Genomic DNA, 16,616 nt, shown 5'->3' with positions numbered 1-16,616 from the left:
TCACATAGTGATATTCTCTGGTTGTCATTTGGCAACGGTCGTGGTTTATTTTCCAGTAATTGGAGTTTCCACGTTAAATTCTTGTGTTGTAATTGTGTCTATTTTATTTCTCCGTGAAAGGTATTTTCTCAAGGGGGAATGGTGTATTATTCCCAACAAGTGGTATCAGAGCCGATGGTTAATCGGTCTGGTGGTTTTAAGGGGTATTCAAGGTGAAGCATCGAAAGTCTTCTCGGCAAAGGTGGTCCGGGCGGCGTGTCCTGTGGTGTTTTACTGCGGTGTGATGGACGAATACTCATATGTGGTGGAGGAGCTAGATGAGAGTTGATGCTTGATGTGGATGCTCACACTTGAAGGGGAGATTGTTAGTGTTGCAAGTGTGAGGAGTGTTGAAGTTAGTCCCACATCAAAGAAAGTAAGGAAGAGTGAGGAGTTTATAAGATGAGAGACCCATTTACTTGACACCTTAAGGTTTTGAGTTGGATGTGGTGTCTTCTCATCTTATGTTCTCTCACTTGATTCCTCCCCGAAGTCTCCCTGGTTGGCGAGAGCTCTCCACGGTCGATCTTTGGTTGAGGTCGATCTTTGGTTGCTGTTGTTGTTGCTGGAAGGTAGTGTGACACTGTGAGAGTGCAGTTTGAAAAGAGGGTTGTGTCAGGTAAAGAAGCAGTTCCATAATCTACGCATGGATATAAGCTCATTGCTGAAGAAAGAAGAATGAAAAATGAGGGTAGCACTTCATCAGATTTGGCGCTTGTAGCTAGAGGTGACAATTATGGAAAAGAAAATCGTGGAAGGAGTGTAACATGTTGAAAATGTGGAAAGCCTGGGCATGTAAAGAGAAATTGTCCAAGTAATGCGGTTTCAGAAAAAGGCTCTCAATCTGATACTTGCAATATTGCTCTCTCTATGAGAGAAGATGATGTTCTCTAGAAGACAAGAAGTATCCTCATGGTATTACCGCACTGCCATTAATAAGGATAAGTTGTGGCAATCGGGTCCACAATTGCACACGGGCATTGGTTGGCGTTGAGAGGCAAGGTGTGTGGCGGAGTTATGTCGATGGCTGAAGAACTTCCAGAAAAAGCCAATTTGGAAATTGCACCATGAATTTTCAGCAAGGTTTCGATCTGTACCAAGGCAAAATGCTTGGAGTGGTCTAATTCCAAGTGAGTATACTTTCATGATGGAGTATGATAATTCTCTGAACTATGTTTGTCGGTATAGACAATGGCAGCAAAGAATTGTCGGTGTTGACTATGGAAGCTGAAGATGTGTGACTATTTCAATCAAGGTGGAGATTGTTAGAATTTGGTTGAATTAGTCCCACATTGCTTAGGATAGCAAATGAAGTGGGTGGCATAGGCTATAAATATGAGGCTAAGTTCTCCATAATTTTTGCACCAGTCGAAAACACTTAAAGCTTGTATCTGACTTTTCTTTTCCTCTATATCTTTTGATTAGAGAGTGTTGTGAGGTGTAGTTAAATATTTTCTTTGAGAGTGTAGGTGTACTAGGGTGCCGGTGTTAGAGAGAAAGAAGTCTATGTGTTGTAACAATTTTCACATAGTGATATTTTCTGGTTGTCATTTGGCAACGGCCGTGGTTTTTTTCCAGTAATTGGAGTTTCCACGTTAAATTCTTGTGTTGTGATTGTGTCTATTTTATTTCTCTGTGAAAGGTATTTTCTCAAGAGGGAATGGTGTATTATTCCCAACAAAAACTACCGCTAGTTTTCTCACTCATTTTTGGTCGTCTTTCCAACATTTTTGAGCAATCATCATTAAGCCATTGTGTTCGTCTCTCTGTTGCAAGTATAGCGAATGAAAAACTATCGTCATTGGAGCCTCCATGCACCGCCAATGCTGCCTAAAGGTCAAGTGCTTCCATCACTTCATAAGCTTTCCAGATTTTCCATATTTAATCCGGAGCATTCAATTGACACCCCAAAATTAACGACCAAGATTTGCTGACTTGCGTCCATTCTAAGACCTGCTCGTGTTGACTCGTGCTATGACCCCCACTTTTTGCCCGACCTGGTTCAACTTTGGCTCGCCTTAACTACACTTGCTGACGTGTTTTTCACGTCCAGTCGTGTGCCGCCACGTATCAAAAGCATGCTGACGTGGCACCCAGTGGAACCCTTTCCTAAGATTTTTCTATGTGATATTTTCATTTTCGACCTTTGTTTCTCTAAATTCTACTTCGATATTTATTATTTTTAAATTACTTGAGGAATAGTGAACTTTTCTCATGGAGAAATTAGATATCCTTCAGCCAACTATTATTCTTAATGGCTCCCATTATAATAATTGGGTTGAAGCTATGAGATCATTTTTGAAAGACCGTGAATTATGGCATTATGTGACTGGTGATATTGTGTGTCCAAGCTAAATAAAAGTGAGCTTGAAAAATCTAAAGAAGCAACTAAAAATTCCAAAAAAGCTTTTTCTAAACCGATTGATGTTGACAAAGCCTTTGTCGAGAAATTGGAAGACTGGAATAATAAGAATTACCAAATTATTACCTAGTTTTGCAACATATCAACACCTAGCATCCACCTTTATTTTGGGTATTTTGAAATTTCTAAAGAGGTATGGAATCATTTGGCCAAAATGCTACACCATTTTTTATCTTTCACATCAATATCGATTGTTTAAAGAACTTTACAATCTTAAGTAAGAATGTGGTCAGGTTGTTTATAATTTTCTAGGACAGATTGAATGTATTTGGGATCAATTGACCTCTTGTGAATTTATTCTTAAAGATGTTATTATACTAAAACCTATGAGGATTATCGCAATCAGACATATCTAATTCAGTTTCTCGTGACAGTTATGGGTGATTATGAGCCAACCAGAGCTTCTCTTCTTCATCAAAATCCTTTGCCTAGTCTTGAAAATGTTCTCCCTCATCTTAAGTCTGAAAAAACATGTCTAAGGTTGACTCGATACAAAACTGATGCTATCTTTGTAGTTACCAACAAAAAGGACAATTTTGTCGAAATTGTAGTTGTTCTAGTCACCTTTTACTAGATTGTCCCTCAATTGAATGTCGTAAATACAAGCAACAAGGTCATATTACCTCCAACTGTTCCATTTTCTATTCACTGATGCAAATAACTGGGTCACTTGATAACTACTTGTCCTACTTGTCCACCTTATCCAGATCAAAACAAGTATCATCTTTGCTCTAATGCTCCTAAGTCGATGCTTGTCACTATAGCGGTTGTCGCTGATATATCTACCTCATCTACTTTTGGTAGTCCATCTTTTGTTTTTTCATTTGATATTGAGTTTTTTCTTAAACAATTTTTTTTCATCATCTAGTAATACTTCTGCTGCTCTATGCACTCCTCTAGGTTACTCTAAATGGTACTTTGATTCTAGTTATTTCAATCACGTGCCACATATCTATTATGCTTTCTCCTCTTTGTCTACTACTACTATTACTACATTCTATCTATCCACACTACTGATGGATCTCTTATGTATTTGAATCATAAAGAATCTGTCTCACAGTCTGACCTTCACCTACCTGATAGTACTTATTTTATTTCTAAATTTAATTTCAATCTTATTTCTGTATGTCAATTAATTGAACTTGATTTTGATGTTAATTTTTCTATTTTTAGTTATCATGTGTACGATCTTTGGACGGGACAAATTATCATGACTGTATGTAAAATCGGTAGACTGCTTGAACTTAGGAAACTTCATGTTCCCTCTACTATAAACTTCTGTGTTGTTTTTTTTTACCATCCACACTTTACTTATGGCATCATCGTCTTGTTTACAGTTCATTAGGAAAATTGCATCCTTTCGTGTCTAAGGGAGTATTAGGATTAGTCAATAATTAGCCTTTTGATTGCATTGCTTATCAAACTACAAAACAATTAGCTTTATCTTTTTATAATAGTTTATCTCTTGCTTATTCTTTTTTGATCTTATACACTCTAATGTTTGGGCTCCCACAGTTTCTATGTGGGGACTCGATATTTTATTATATTTATTGATAATTATTCACATTTTACTTGGATTTACTTAATGTCCAATAGATATGAATTGCTTCAGACTTAGATCAATTTTGCTACTATGATTAAAACACAATTTTTCAAAATCATTAAAGTTTTTTGACGTGATAATGTAATGGAGTACCGTGACTCCAAACTTTTGAACTTCCTTGCTGAACACGGCACCTTGTCTAAATTCTCTTGTCTTAGAACGTCTCAACAAAATGGTAAAGAGGAATGTAAACATTGTCATATTCTTGACTCTGTTCGTGCAATGCTTCTTTCCTCTTCTTGTTCTAAACGTGTTTGGGGTGAAGCTGTTCTCACTGCTATATATCCATATTATCAATCGCTTTTTTCCTCTGTTTTAGGAAACATAATTTTTTTTAGCACCTCTATAATACTTCTCCATACTATAGTTCGCTTAGAGTATTTGGTTGTGTCTGTTTTGTTCTCCTCTAGCCCAACGAACATAAATAAATTTGAACCTCGGGCTCACCTATGTTGTTTCCTTGGTTATGGCACTGAACATAAAAGGTTATCGTTGTTGGGATCCTATCTCTCAACGAATTTGCATATCTCGTTATATTGTATTATGAAAACATCATGTATTTTTGAGTTTCTCTTCCTTTCACTCTATTTTTCCTACCCATTCACTTTTCTTTACAAATACTTCCGTTGATCTTTTCCCTAATGATGATAATACAGGAACTATGATCCAAGCTTGAACGATGATCCTGTTCATGTGGAACTTCTTCCTCTGTCCACTCGTAGTACTAGGGTAAGAAATTCACTTTCATGTCTTTTTGATTATCATATAAAAAAATCTCCACACATTCAAATTGGCAATAAATAATGTAAGAAGAAATTTAAGCATTAGATAAAAGCACATACTTAGGACTTGGTTGATCTTTCTTTTGATCAAGAAGTTGTGAGCAATAGATGGATATACAAATTTAAGATGGTATCTTTAGTTTCCACTTAAGTTTGAAAAGAATATTAGAATATAGTTAATAAATTAGGTATAAGATTAGTAGAATTATTAAAAAGTTGTTAGTGTTAGTGAATAATTAGTAGAGTTAAGATTATTGATGAAAATATGCGTATCAATAACTTTCTTGTATGGTTGTATCGATGAATTATACAACATACTAAAACACAATTTTTAATTCTTTTCGTATATTTTTCTATCACCTTTTTTAGTTTCTACAACAGTGGTGTTTGTTATCCAATTTTTCTACAATAGAGAATTCACAGCTTCACTCCAATGAAGAGCAAGTAGGAGAAAATATTATAATGCGTTTAGTTTGCGTTTTTTATTTTCTGTTTTTATTTTTTAAAATTTGTGAAGAAAAAAATCAAAACAGTAAAAATAATAAAATTATATTTTCTATTTTCATCTCTTACTTTTATTTTTTTTTTCACAAAATTCAAAAAATAAAAAAATATTGAATATAAAAACAAAAAATAAAAATATAAACCAAACATACTCTTATATTAAAGGTAACATTTTAGTAAATGTTGGTCATTTCATTGAAAGTGTCATCCTAAGAACAAGCAGATAAACTACACATTTGACAACAAAGATAGAAATAATACTAAATTAAAGCATTATGACACAGGAAGAGTAAAAGTTCGACAGCAAAAAAGGCTCAAATAAGCATTAAACCCACTAACCTTGCTCCTGAAGATACTAATAAGTTTAATTTTTTAAGTAAAGAATAACAAAACTGTTGAAAATTTGAAATAGTACGAGGAAAAAGTGTGGCAAAGTAATGAGTTGACCTTTACCTAAGTACCTATATATTTATGGGGGAATAAAGATACTCTATTTAGAATTAAAAGCAATTCAACATGTAGTTAGAGAAAATTAGCAAAGAATGTGAGATATACATATTCGATTAGGGAAACACTCGTGTAAGCCAGTTAGTGAAACAGAGAATTTTCTAAATTTTAGGATTCCTAAATCACAACGAACTGAATACACAAATACCAGTCCCAAAATCAAACCACAGATACTCAAAAAGCTTAATACAAAGAAAGGATTTGAAGATGGGGAAATGAAAAAAGAATAGAAGAGAATAATAATGTTGCGTCAGAGAGAAGAAAGAGAGACCTTGTTGTTGTGTTGTTGACTCAAGATTATCCATGTAACGTAACTGCATTGAGCATTTGAGTTCTACTTCTATGTCTTTCTTCTGAGTTTGACTTTGACTTTGACTTTGTCATCACAGTTTCACTCTAATTAAGAATTTTTGAGTTTTTTCTTTTTCTGTTTTTTAAACTGTTTAATATTGGAAAGGGAACCTTTTGAATTGAAATACTTTCTGATGTAGACCGTAGACGTAGAATTTCATGATATAAAACAAGTTTTAACTTCAATTTTTTGGTGTTTATACTTTTTAGTTATTTGACGTGAATTGTTATTTGTTTGGTTATCATTATTTTATATATTAATTAAAATAATAATTAAAATTTAAAGGGTGGAATAATTCGTCCATTTCACCTCGAGTTCCAAATGGAAATTTGTGAGTAGCCTTTCCAATAGTATAAAAAATTAATCTTTTTAAGTAATAAAGTTTTTATTTTTCACTCTTAAAGAGCGAGTTAGCAAAAACTTACGGTAATAAAAGGAAGCAGGAATCTCAAAAATTGTTTAAAAAATGTTTGACAGGCAACAACAACTCAGAAAAAAGTCCATCCTTCACAGCTTAATCTTCATCTTCATCTTCATCTTCTTCTCCTCCGTTCAATTCATCACTACAATCTTAGCAGTGGGGAGAATCTTCTCTTCAACTTATTCGGTTCCCTTGTTGAGCTTCATTACTCTTCTTAGGACTAGCATTTGCTTTTGGGTGGTACTGGAATCTCAGCTCAGCTCAGCTCAGCTCAGGTCACAACCCAACTTTTCATTCCGGTAAAGTTGTTTCCTTTTCCACCTTCTCTTTCCTTTTTTCAAGGTTATTCACTCTCTTCTTCTGGAAATCAGTGGGAAGAGCGTCAATGTGGCATTTTGGGATGTGGGATCTGACTAGGAATTCGAGTCTCTTCTATCTTACCCCACATTTTTCTCTTTTTCAACTTTTTACAATTTTCTAACACATTTTGAGTTTTCTCTTTCTTGTTTCTCTTTTGTTTGTGCAATTGACGTGTGCCCACTCGCTCAATATTTTTTTGGAAGTTGATAAAGTTGCTTACTTCTATCATTGTAAATGTAGAAGAGGGGGTTCGAACATAGCTTTCTTGTGGGTTAGGTTGGTATGGGGGTGAAAATGGGGAGAAAATTTCTGTTTACTATGTCTTTTCTCTGGTTTTCTTGAGATGCAGTTTTTGTATGATTTTAAGGGCGTTTGGATCTGGAAAGTGCTCTTGTATACTTGGGACACGACCATCCTCTTTCTAAAATTGAAAATTTTCAGGAACTAGTGCCAGAATTAGTAATGGGTTTTGCACTGTTTGTTTCGTAATGCAAAATTATTTCTTTTTTCTGAGTGGCAAGTTGGTGTTGTTTCTCAAGGACTTGGGCATGGTGGAATTCTGATTCACAAGGAAGATATATTTGGGAGATTTGAGATTAAGTTGCAGTTTGAAGATGGCGTTGGTGTCAGAGAATTGACTTTGAGCTTCTCAGAGACTCCGCTGTAGTTGTAACCTCATGAGGCGGAGTTGCTCTGAGGTACATGTAGAAGTAGAAACAAGATGATTGAGCAGTTCATCAATTTCGTGATTCGGCCTCCCAGGTATTAATCTATGATTCACTGGCTGCTGTGGCTTTGGCACAATGGTACTGTTCAAGTTAGTAGGTGCTGTTTAGTGTTGATATGGCTTCTGGGGACAGAGAATGTTTATGCTGAGTATATGATTTGGGGGCTCTTTCTCCTCAAAGGAGGACCCTTATTTTGTTAATCACACCATTAATATTTGCAAGTTTCTCTTGACTTGACTTAACATATTTGTCCGTATCTATTATTTGCTGTTACTATCCTTGTTAACCTCTCTACATATTATGTGTTGTCTCAATCACATCCAAAGAAATATCTTATACAAGTTTCACCATAGAGTTAAACTAATTTGTTATGTTTTTTTTTTTCTTAAATTGTTTTTACATGTTCAGTTAATGTAGATAAAGAACTAAATGCCTTTGTATGAAGCATCCATTCCTCAACTTGTTATTGCTTTTTGCTAGCCAATTGAGTTGCTGCTTCAATGCATTTACTTTGTCACATGTACAGGGCGGAGTATAATCCGGAGCAGTACCTATGGGACAAGGAATTCTCCCTTGCTGGAAGAACATACCAAAGGCAGGATTTGGAGGCAAGTATGGACTTGATTTATTAATTTATTTATTTTTCTATATATAGATCATAGAAGTTACATCATGATACCATTTCTTTATGTACCTGTAGATTATGTGTTCATGTGTTGATTTATTTTTTCTAATCTGCAGCTCAAGAATGCTAGAGGCCATACTTTACAATGTAGTCATTATCTTCCTTCTCCTTTCCCTGAAGATACTTCTCTGCCTTGTGTAATATATTGTCACGGAAACAGGTATATGTAATTTTTATTTTTAATGGGCACTGCCATTGTGCAATCATAAAACATATATTTCAATATGTTGGTCTCCAAAATCTGATATCCATTCAATTCTTATCTATTTTCATATGTGTGCATTTGTACAATGATGCAGTGGATGTAGGGCAGATGCCAACGAAGCTGCTGTAATTCTTCTTCCGTCAAATATTACTGTTTTTACTCTCGACTTCTCAGGATCTGGCTTATCTGATGGAAACTATGTTAGCCTTGGTTGGCATGAAGTATGTTGCCTCTTTCAATCTTTGTACTTTATACATATTGACTTGCTTAGTTAGCTCCAATTTCTAACTTTGGTTTATGCATGCAACATCTTTTATGAATTACTATGACATGACTTCTTATGCACAAGAAAATTATCAAGTTATTTTATTCTTCCCATCTTTTGTGTGGTAGAAAGATGATCTCAAGATGGTGGTGTCATATTTGAGAAGCAACAAACAAATATCACGTATAGGTCTCTGGGGACGATCAATGGGTGCTGTTACTAGGTATTGCATATTCCACTAAACTTTTTTATTGTTATTGATCATTATAAGAGTTTGTGCTGCTTTAATACTTTATTTTCTGCTAAGCGTAAACCCACCATCCCAAAAGAAAGAAATTAAACATCATCAGTGGGTGATTTTGACATTTTATTCTAATATAATTTCATGACTTAAGTTTCTGTTATGGATGGTGTAAATACTCTCTTGCTCCCTTTCCTCTGGACAAAACCAAGGCCTTCCTATGGAGAAGAATCTTTTTGTTATTGTTTGATAAAGTGGAAAAATATAATTGGGAAGAAGAACTCATAATTTGTTCCCTTTTGAATACATGATCTAAAGCTTTGATGACACAACATATTTAGAAGTTTTGTAAATCACATAATGGCTCTATGCCTAAGACTTAAATTCCAGATGCTATGCTTCCCATAGATACATAGAGTGATGAGCCACTCCTGTATTAATTCACTTTCCTGACTTGTAGCCTTCTTTATGGAGCTGAAGACCCTTCTATTGCTGGAATGGTATTGGATAGTGCCTTTTCAAACTTGTATGATTTGATGATGGAGCTTGTAGATGTCTACAAAATTCGGCTTCCCAAGTTCACGGTACTCTCTCTTTCTTTCACTGGAACAGTCATGTAGTGATATAAACCAGCTGCATTGTAATGGAACAAAAAGGGAATTGGAATATTAGGACTGAAACATAAAGTTTAATTAAGTTTTTTCTTTTAATAGGGTATTTTTACTGAGGTTCTTTTTTATTTGGAAACTAAAGATGGAAGTTGGTAGTCATTAATTAATTCTTTTCTATATTAGAAATGGAAACAAACAGTCACGACTAGAACACCACAAATTTATATAAACACAAACCTAGCTGTGACAAGTTTAAGAACAAGCAGACACTGCTTAAAATGAAATATACTTGCAGTGCTTTTATTGCTTTTCTGCCCCTTAATGTTGTTTTGTTTTCATTCATTTGCCAAATTCGTTGAGCAATGGAGCTAAAGCCTGTTAACTTGAATTATCTACTTTGATTATAGTGTTGCATTTGCCCTGCATTTAGGTTAAAATGGCTGTGCAATACATGCGGCGGGTTATTGAGAAGAAGGCAAAGTTTGATATTATGGATCTAAATTGTTTGCTGGTATGTATTAATTATGCAATTTTCTTTCATAACATTGAACAGCCATATTTTGAGATCATATAATTTTTTATGGAACAAAATTGATAATGGTTTTTTCGCCATGATATCTGAGAATAATCAATTTTTCTGTCTAAACAAATTGTTAGAAAGTTTTTTTTTTTTTCCCATTTTTATCTCAAATTAATGCTTTAAAGCCTACAGGTTGCACGGAAGACATTCATTCCTGTTTTATTTGGACATGGGAGTGATGACAAATTCATTCAGCCCCACCATTCTGATCTTATATCTGAATCCTATGCGGTACTAATTTATTTCATTTTGATCATGAGGCTTCTTGGAAGCCTATTCATTTCCTTGCCCTTAATAGCCAAAATAGCTAACTTTGTTTATGGATTTGCAGGGTGATAAAAATATCATAAAATTTGATGGTGACCATAACTCTTCTAGGCCACAGTTCTTTTATGATTCGGTTTCTATTTTCTTCTATAATGTCCTCCACCCTCCTCAAGTTTCTAGAGCTGATAAGCTTGAGAAATATTATGATTTGGGGGATTTGAAACTTGGTTCTGGCGTGAATGAGGTAATTAGCTTTTAGGATCTTATGTGGTTTTATTTATACAGTAGTATGATTTAGTCATTCAACTACATTAAGTGAGAAAACAAAAAACTAACTATGCTCTTGTTTTGATGCTAGAACCTAATATATGAGATACTCTCTAGTCTTCGATCTGCAACTGCTGATGCTGCAAGCTCATCTTCTGCTCTTCCAACAATTTCAACTACAAAATCAGTTACTGAACTTCTATCAGAAGTTGCACCATCTGCTGATCTGGTATCTGCCTTAACCTTCTATCCATGCTATTTCCTTCCAAACATTTTGTATTGTAGAATTCATTCGTTTCTTGTATTTTAGGAATCCGTGTTTACAGAAGAAATTGCGCATGACAACAATGAGCCTACAAATGATGTACAGGTGATCTTATCAAGTACTATATGAAATTAAGAAATTACTCAGTCTCTTCCCTCCCCCTTCTCTCTCTAACATGGCCTGAAATGGCATATGTTTATTCATGTTTTTTAAAAACTCTCCATGTAGGACTTAGTTTTATGATGCAGAGATCATAATTATGGGTGTGATGATATTTTGATCAGTTTTGACTCATATACTTCATGATTTTACAGGATAAGGTAAATGATCAAACTGAAGATTGTTTCTCATGTACAAGCTCAAACAGAGAAAGTTGGGGCAGATGTTCTTCTTTAGGAGGCAGTGATGAAGAATCTTGTGCAGATTTAAGGGCTGATAACCTCCCTCAGGTATATGTATATTGTGTATCGCCATGTGCACGCGTGCATGCGCACAAACATTTATATGTTTCTCTTCATACTCTTGGTTTGTTGATTAAACTAAAGGGTAATATTGAAAATGATGTGGAAGTGAAGTGAGATTCTAATTTGCATTTTAGTTTATATCAATGTGGTTTCTTGTTGTTGCTTCTCATGCTTATTTGTAAGTTTGAGTATTGTAATGATATCATTGATGTTAACAATTTCAGAATACATTGGATGTATTTGCAACACCTTTGAGAAGCATGAAAGAGAAGTGTTCAGAGGCAAAAGAAGATGAAAAGAAGCTCAAGAAGAACAAGAGCAAGATCAAGAAGAAGAAAAAGAAGAAAGGCGAGACAGCTGACAAAAAGGGGAAGGGTGACAGGTTCGAGAAGCTGGAGGCTCTGAGTAGACGACTGCGGCATTGCCTTCTAAAGGGATCAATCCATCGAAGACACGAGTCCTCTTGAACATTTGTATCATACTGACTGACTGACTGACAGACAGACATTCTTCATGTCTAATTCTGAAGTTCTTTGAGCATCTATGTGATCCTGTATTTGTTATAGCCACTCCTTGGAATTTGGTTTTATTGGTTTGTAATTGTAGGCAGTCAGTCCTTGTTAATATTAATATTGGTTCCACTTTGGCTTTGTTCTCTCACTTGATTATTCTGTGTCAACGAATTGAATTGTGAGTCAACTTATTTTTCCCTTTTATTTTTGTTTTTGTATCATTATTATTTGGTCAGATTGTTTTCTTGTTGAATGGTCAGTCACAATTCATAAGTGTCACATAGATACCCTTCGTATTGCTGGGCCTGCTCATTTTAGCATTTTTCCGTGGGCCTGGGCCAGTTTGACAAAAGGATTGCTGAAGCACGAGAAGCCCATAATTGGTCATTGGTGACCTTAAGACAAAAAATATTAATCCAATATTATAGTATGAATATCGAATTTCTAATATATGGTGCATCAAAGCACATACTACTGCACTGTTCCTAAGCATCTGCACTCTGCAGTTACATTGACTGATAAGATCACGTACAACCGATCAGCGTCTTCGAGTCGCCGTCATGAATAGGTCTACACCCAAAGTGAAATCTGAGTGTACTGAAAACTAAGAGCTACAGCCTACAGGTTCCATAATCTACAAGAGTGCACATCATATGCCCGACTAAATGAAATGAAATCAGTCCTAATGCACAAGCTGCTTGCTGGAATAAATCACAGATTACTCATACAACCCTACTAGAATTCCTTGTCACACTTTTGGCAGCTATACCCATTGAATGATCATATTCCTCCTGGGGAGTAGAAAAAACATTTGGTTGCTTATTTGATGAGACATTTGACTCCAGTATTTGATGCGGAAGCAGCATTTCTGGTCTAGAATATGATCCATCAATGTTCAAGCGCTGCTTCTTTGTTGATCTCTCCTCTTCAGGGCCGCCAGTGGGGTTGCCAACATGGCAACCAGAATCAGGTGTCAAAGGTTCATGCTGAGATGAAAATGATTCATCAATTGAAAGACTCTTAGCCAGGGCTTGTTCTTTCACAGCTACCTCCAGAAAGGGGCTCTCAGAGGTTGTGGCAGGGGTTGCTTGGTGGGTCTTATTATCTTCTTGGCGCGTAACTCCTGTGACCAGAGCTGTAGCCCCCCAGTCAGGTGCTTCTATAAGAACACCGCCGAGCCGCTGCTGCTCTTCAATAATCTTCTTCAAGTATTTACCCTGCGCTTCTATCCTTAGTTGTAGTTGTCTCTGCACCTGTTTCACATTTTTTTTGGGTGAAAGAAAGAAAGGTTAACAAGCTTGGCATTTTAAACACAACTCATCATTCTATCAAAATTGCTTTTTGTTTTGTTTAACTTCATACTGGAGTTTAGGAACGATTTGTATACAACTCAAGTGAAATTGCAAAGAACACCGGATTTGGTATGCCCATAGTCTAATGTGAGACTTGTGGGGGCTCCTGTCATCCTGTGGAAGGGGTTATTACTTAACATCATCAAAAGTTTCCATCAGAACAAGAGCTACACACCCTAGTCAAAGACTCACACTTAGAGTAATAGAACTTAAAACTTCAATAACCTTTTTTTTTTGGGTGTGTCGATTTTTATTTATTAAACGAATTCACGAGTCTTATTAAATAAAATAAAAATAGAAAAATCCATCTCATCATTTCATATATGAATGACCTCTAATTGCTCATGCAATCGCTTCTGCACCTCCATTTGAAGCTTTAGTGCTTCAGTAATTTGCATCCCACTGCATTCAGATACACAAGCCCCAACTATTAACTTCAGTCACAACTGGTACTGGTATTAAATCCCAAAACAAATACAGGAAGTCATACTTACGATGAACCATCAAGATTAGAAAGTACATCCTCTGTTTCTTTCTTCTCAGCGTTTTTCCCTTTCATCAAGAATGTAAAAAAGGCATCACCATGTAACCGGCGGGTCAGTTAAAGTTAAAAGAATGTTCTCCATGAATTTTTAAACAATGAAAGTCAGCATGACATACCATCAGTTGAGGAGTCAGGTAGGTATTTTGCTAGTCGATATTTCTGAACAGAAGCAATGCGGATAAAGAGTAAAGACCGAGGTGACAATCATGGACGAGTATCGAGTTTAGCAAGGCCGAGAAAACATTGTTACCTGTAAATGACTTTTGACATGGTAGATTGTCAACCCTTGCACACCCATAACTCTAAGGACACCTTTAGGTGTGGCACCTGGGAAAACAAAAGGTTATCAAATTTAAGTTGCTTTCATCACAAGGAATCATTCATGTTGTATTGGATTCTTCACCTAAAATCAGGATACCCAGTCAACAGCAAGTACTAACAATAAGATTATCAATTTACATTCAAACTGTATTATTTTCTTTGTTCCATGCATAGGAGAAGGAAAAACTCACGATCTGGCCCACCAAGTTGAGCAACCGCGTCGACGAAGCGTTCGTGGAGATCATTGGTCCAGCGTAGCCGCTGCTTGGAAGCTAGACTGTTACCTCCATTGACAAGATCCATTGCAGTGGCAACACAATCCATGGGGTGATCACAAACTAATGAGTTGTTTGGGTGATACATTTGTCATTAATCTGAGAGTAACAGCAGCAATGAATAAGTGTCAATACTCAACAGAATGCAAACACTGAAACATAAATTCAAGAATCCGGTATGGGCAAACATAAAACAAAGAGAAGAAGACAGAATTGGGCGTAATGATTGTTGGTCCTTTGGAAGCATTGGCGTCCCCACTCCCCACCAAACAGGAAAGTGATTGAAGCTCAATGCTCATAGTTAGCATTGTTGTTGAATTAGGGGGAATTGAAACGGGAAATAGGGACAAACGTGACCGCTGACTAATTCACATCACGTGCAGGAAGAGAAGGACACACAACCAGCAAGGCAACAAAAACTTGTTAATGTTAGCAATTAGGGTTTCGAAGGTGCCACCATTGAGAAAGAAGAGTTCATAGCTAATAAGCAACAAAGGAGCAAGAATTGAATTAGCAGACAAATTGAAAACTCAATAAAGAAATAAAGGAATGGAGAGAGATAGAGAGAATTTTTGCATAGAAAGAGTTTGAAAGTGGGTGAGAAGTCAAAGTGGAGCTGGAGCTGGAGCTTGACGCAGCAAGGCACTTACCACTGTTACCAGTGACCGGTGGGCCACCCCGGGTTCCTTCAATCTCCGACTCCGACCTCTTCTTTCTCGCGTATACTGTAACTGTGGTAAATACTACGATGCTAATATTTGTACGTACAAATACAATACTCTCTGCTTACGTAAACAGTGCTATTAAGTATTAACTAGTAACTACCCCCTTCTTCCTCTGTTCCTTTACTCCCTTCTTCTCTCGGCATTTTCTTTTTGAGATTTCGGTAGAAAACAGAATCAAAACAAAGCGGAGAGACAGAGGTACCTACCTTATCCACTGGAGAAATTAAACACTCGGAAAATATAAGATCCCAAATCCCAATTGTGTGTTTAGTACAAACGAAATTGAAAGGGACATAGAATGTGGCCGGTGGCAAAAATATATATCTTTTGTACGTTTTTGTATTTTAAATATTAAAAAGAAGAACAATTAAGCTCTCCATCTAAGTTATATTAAGAGAAAAACATAAAAAGCCTCTTCACGTTTTAGCCTGCGAACATTTAAGTTTTTAGTGATTTAAAAATATATTTGAGTTTTTGACATCTTTAAAATTTGGACATATCAATTTATAAGTTTAATTTGTCTAATTTTAAAAATTTTTTCACGGATGTGCATCTGTATCAACCAGGTTAGTACAAGGGGAGTTACGTTTGATTTTTCTATTGAGTCTGACAGGCTCTAAGTGAACATGAGGGATCGATATGTCCAGGTTTTGAAAAGATTAGGGATTTAAATGTATTTTCAAATTTTCGAAAATTTAAATGTTTGCAAATCAAAAGGTCAATGACGTATTTGTCCTTTTCTCTTATACTAACAACCAACTCTAACCAAATAATTCAGTCACGTATATTTGTACGTGTTTATACGCTCCTAACAAATATTTAAGATAAACGCTTTTTGGTTACGTAAACGCTTTTTTTCTTCCACGTTTTTTCTACGATATGTATATATATATTTTGGCTGGTTTTTGCTTCACAGGTCGAGTCTGGAGCTTGTTAATATATATTTCTTTTGAAATTCTTATCCCATATGTCTTACGTTTTCTTCGGTTTCACTATTATCTACTCATTTTATTCTTAATCGTTCAGGTGCGATACGATTTTCGAGATCTGTTTTGTTCAATTTTTCTTCAAGAATCTTTGTTAAGCTTCCTTTCATATATATATATATATATATATATATATATATATATATAGGTCATAATATCTCACCACATCTGATTTACGAACTTAAGCATAAAACTTTTAGTGGTAGGATGTTACATCTGCTCCCTCAATTTATTAGGAATGCTTGGTGTGGTAACTTACGACAGTAGGTTCAAAAGGACATCTAGGTGAATGAGACTCTTTTTTGTGCTGGATTTGGTGGATTTGGAGGAGTT

General features: G+C 35.7%; 2 protein-coding genes across 5 annotated transcripts; one reads left to right on the top strand and one right to left on the bottom strand.

Moving 5' to 3' along the window:
• Nucleotides 1-6,609: 6,609 nt before the first annotated feature.
• Nucleotides 6,610-12,267, top strand: LOC112706630 (uncharacterized). Of its 2 annotated transcripts, XM_025758033.3 has the most exons (14): nucleotides 6,610-6,929; nucleotides 7,530-7,752; nucleotides 8,245-8,326; nucleotides 8,460-8,563; nucleotides 8,703-8,829; nucleotides 9,002-9,096; nucleotides 9,575-9,698; nucleotides 10,156-10,236; nucleotides 10,438-10,536; nucleotides 10,637-10,816; nucleotides 10,931-11,068; nucleotides 11,150-11,209; nucleotides 11,419-11,553; nucleotides 11,793-12,267. In XM_025758033.3, exons 2-14 carry the CDS (start codon nucleotides 7,712-7,714, stop codon nucleotides 12,033-12,035), a joined length of 1,509 nt encoding a protein of 502 aa, XP_025613818.1. In that variant the 5' UTR covers nucleotides 6,610-6,929; nucleotides 7,530-7,711; the 3' UTR covers nucleotides 12,036-12,267. The 2 variants fall into 2 exon arrangements, with proteins under 2 accessions (XP_025613818.1, XP_025613827.1); XM_025758042.3 differs by lacking the exon at nucleotides 6,610-6,929 and having other exon boundaries at nucleotides 7,120-7,752.
• A 238-nt stretch (nucleotides 12,268-12,505) lies between these two features.
• Nucleotides 12,506-15,698, bottom strand: LOC112706640 (myb family transcription factor PHL7). Of its 3 annotated transcripts, none has more exons than XM_025758063.3 (7): nucleotides 15,504-15,698; nucleotides 14,489-14,671; nucleotides 14,227-14,303; nucleotides 14,093-14,135; nucleotides 13,927-13,984; nucleotides 13,765-13,834; nucleotides 12,506-13,333 (listed from the first exon to the last, which is right to left on the bottom strand). In XM_025758063.3, exons 2-7 carry the CDS (start codon nucleotides 14,658-14,660, stop codon nucleotides 12,803-12,805), a joined length of 951 nt encoding a protein of 316 aa, XP_025613848.1. In that variant the 5' UTR covers nucleotides 14,661-14,671; nucleotides 15,504-15,698; the 3' UTR covers nucleotides 12,506-12,802. The 3 variants fall into 3 exon arrangements, with proteins under 3 accessions (XP_025613848.1, XP_025613840.1, XP_072066480.1); XM_025758055.2 differs by having other exon boundaries at nucleotides 15,223-15,650; XM_072210379.1 differs by lacking the exon at nucleotides 15,504-15,698 and having other exon boundaries at nucleotides 14,489-15,190.
• Nucleotides 15,699-16,616: the final 918 nt, after the last annotated feature.

Source organism: Arachis hypogaea, chromosome 1 (genome assembly GCF_003086295.3).
Source record: "Arachis hypogaea cultivar Tifrunner chromosome 1, arahy.Tifrunner.gnm2.J5K5, whole genome shotgun sequence".
Lineage (NCBI taxonomy): Eukaryota > Viridiplantae > Streptophyta > Magnoliopsida > Fabales > Fabaceae > Arachis > Arachis hypogaea.
This window is presented reverse-complemented; position numbering and strand designations above follow the sequence as displayed.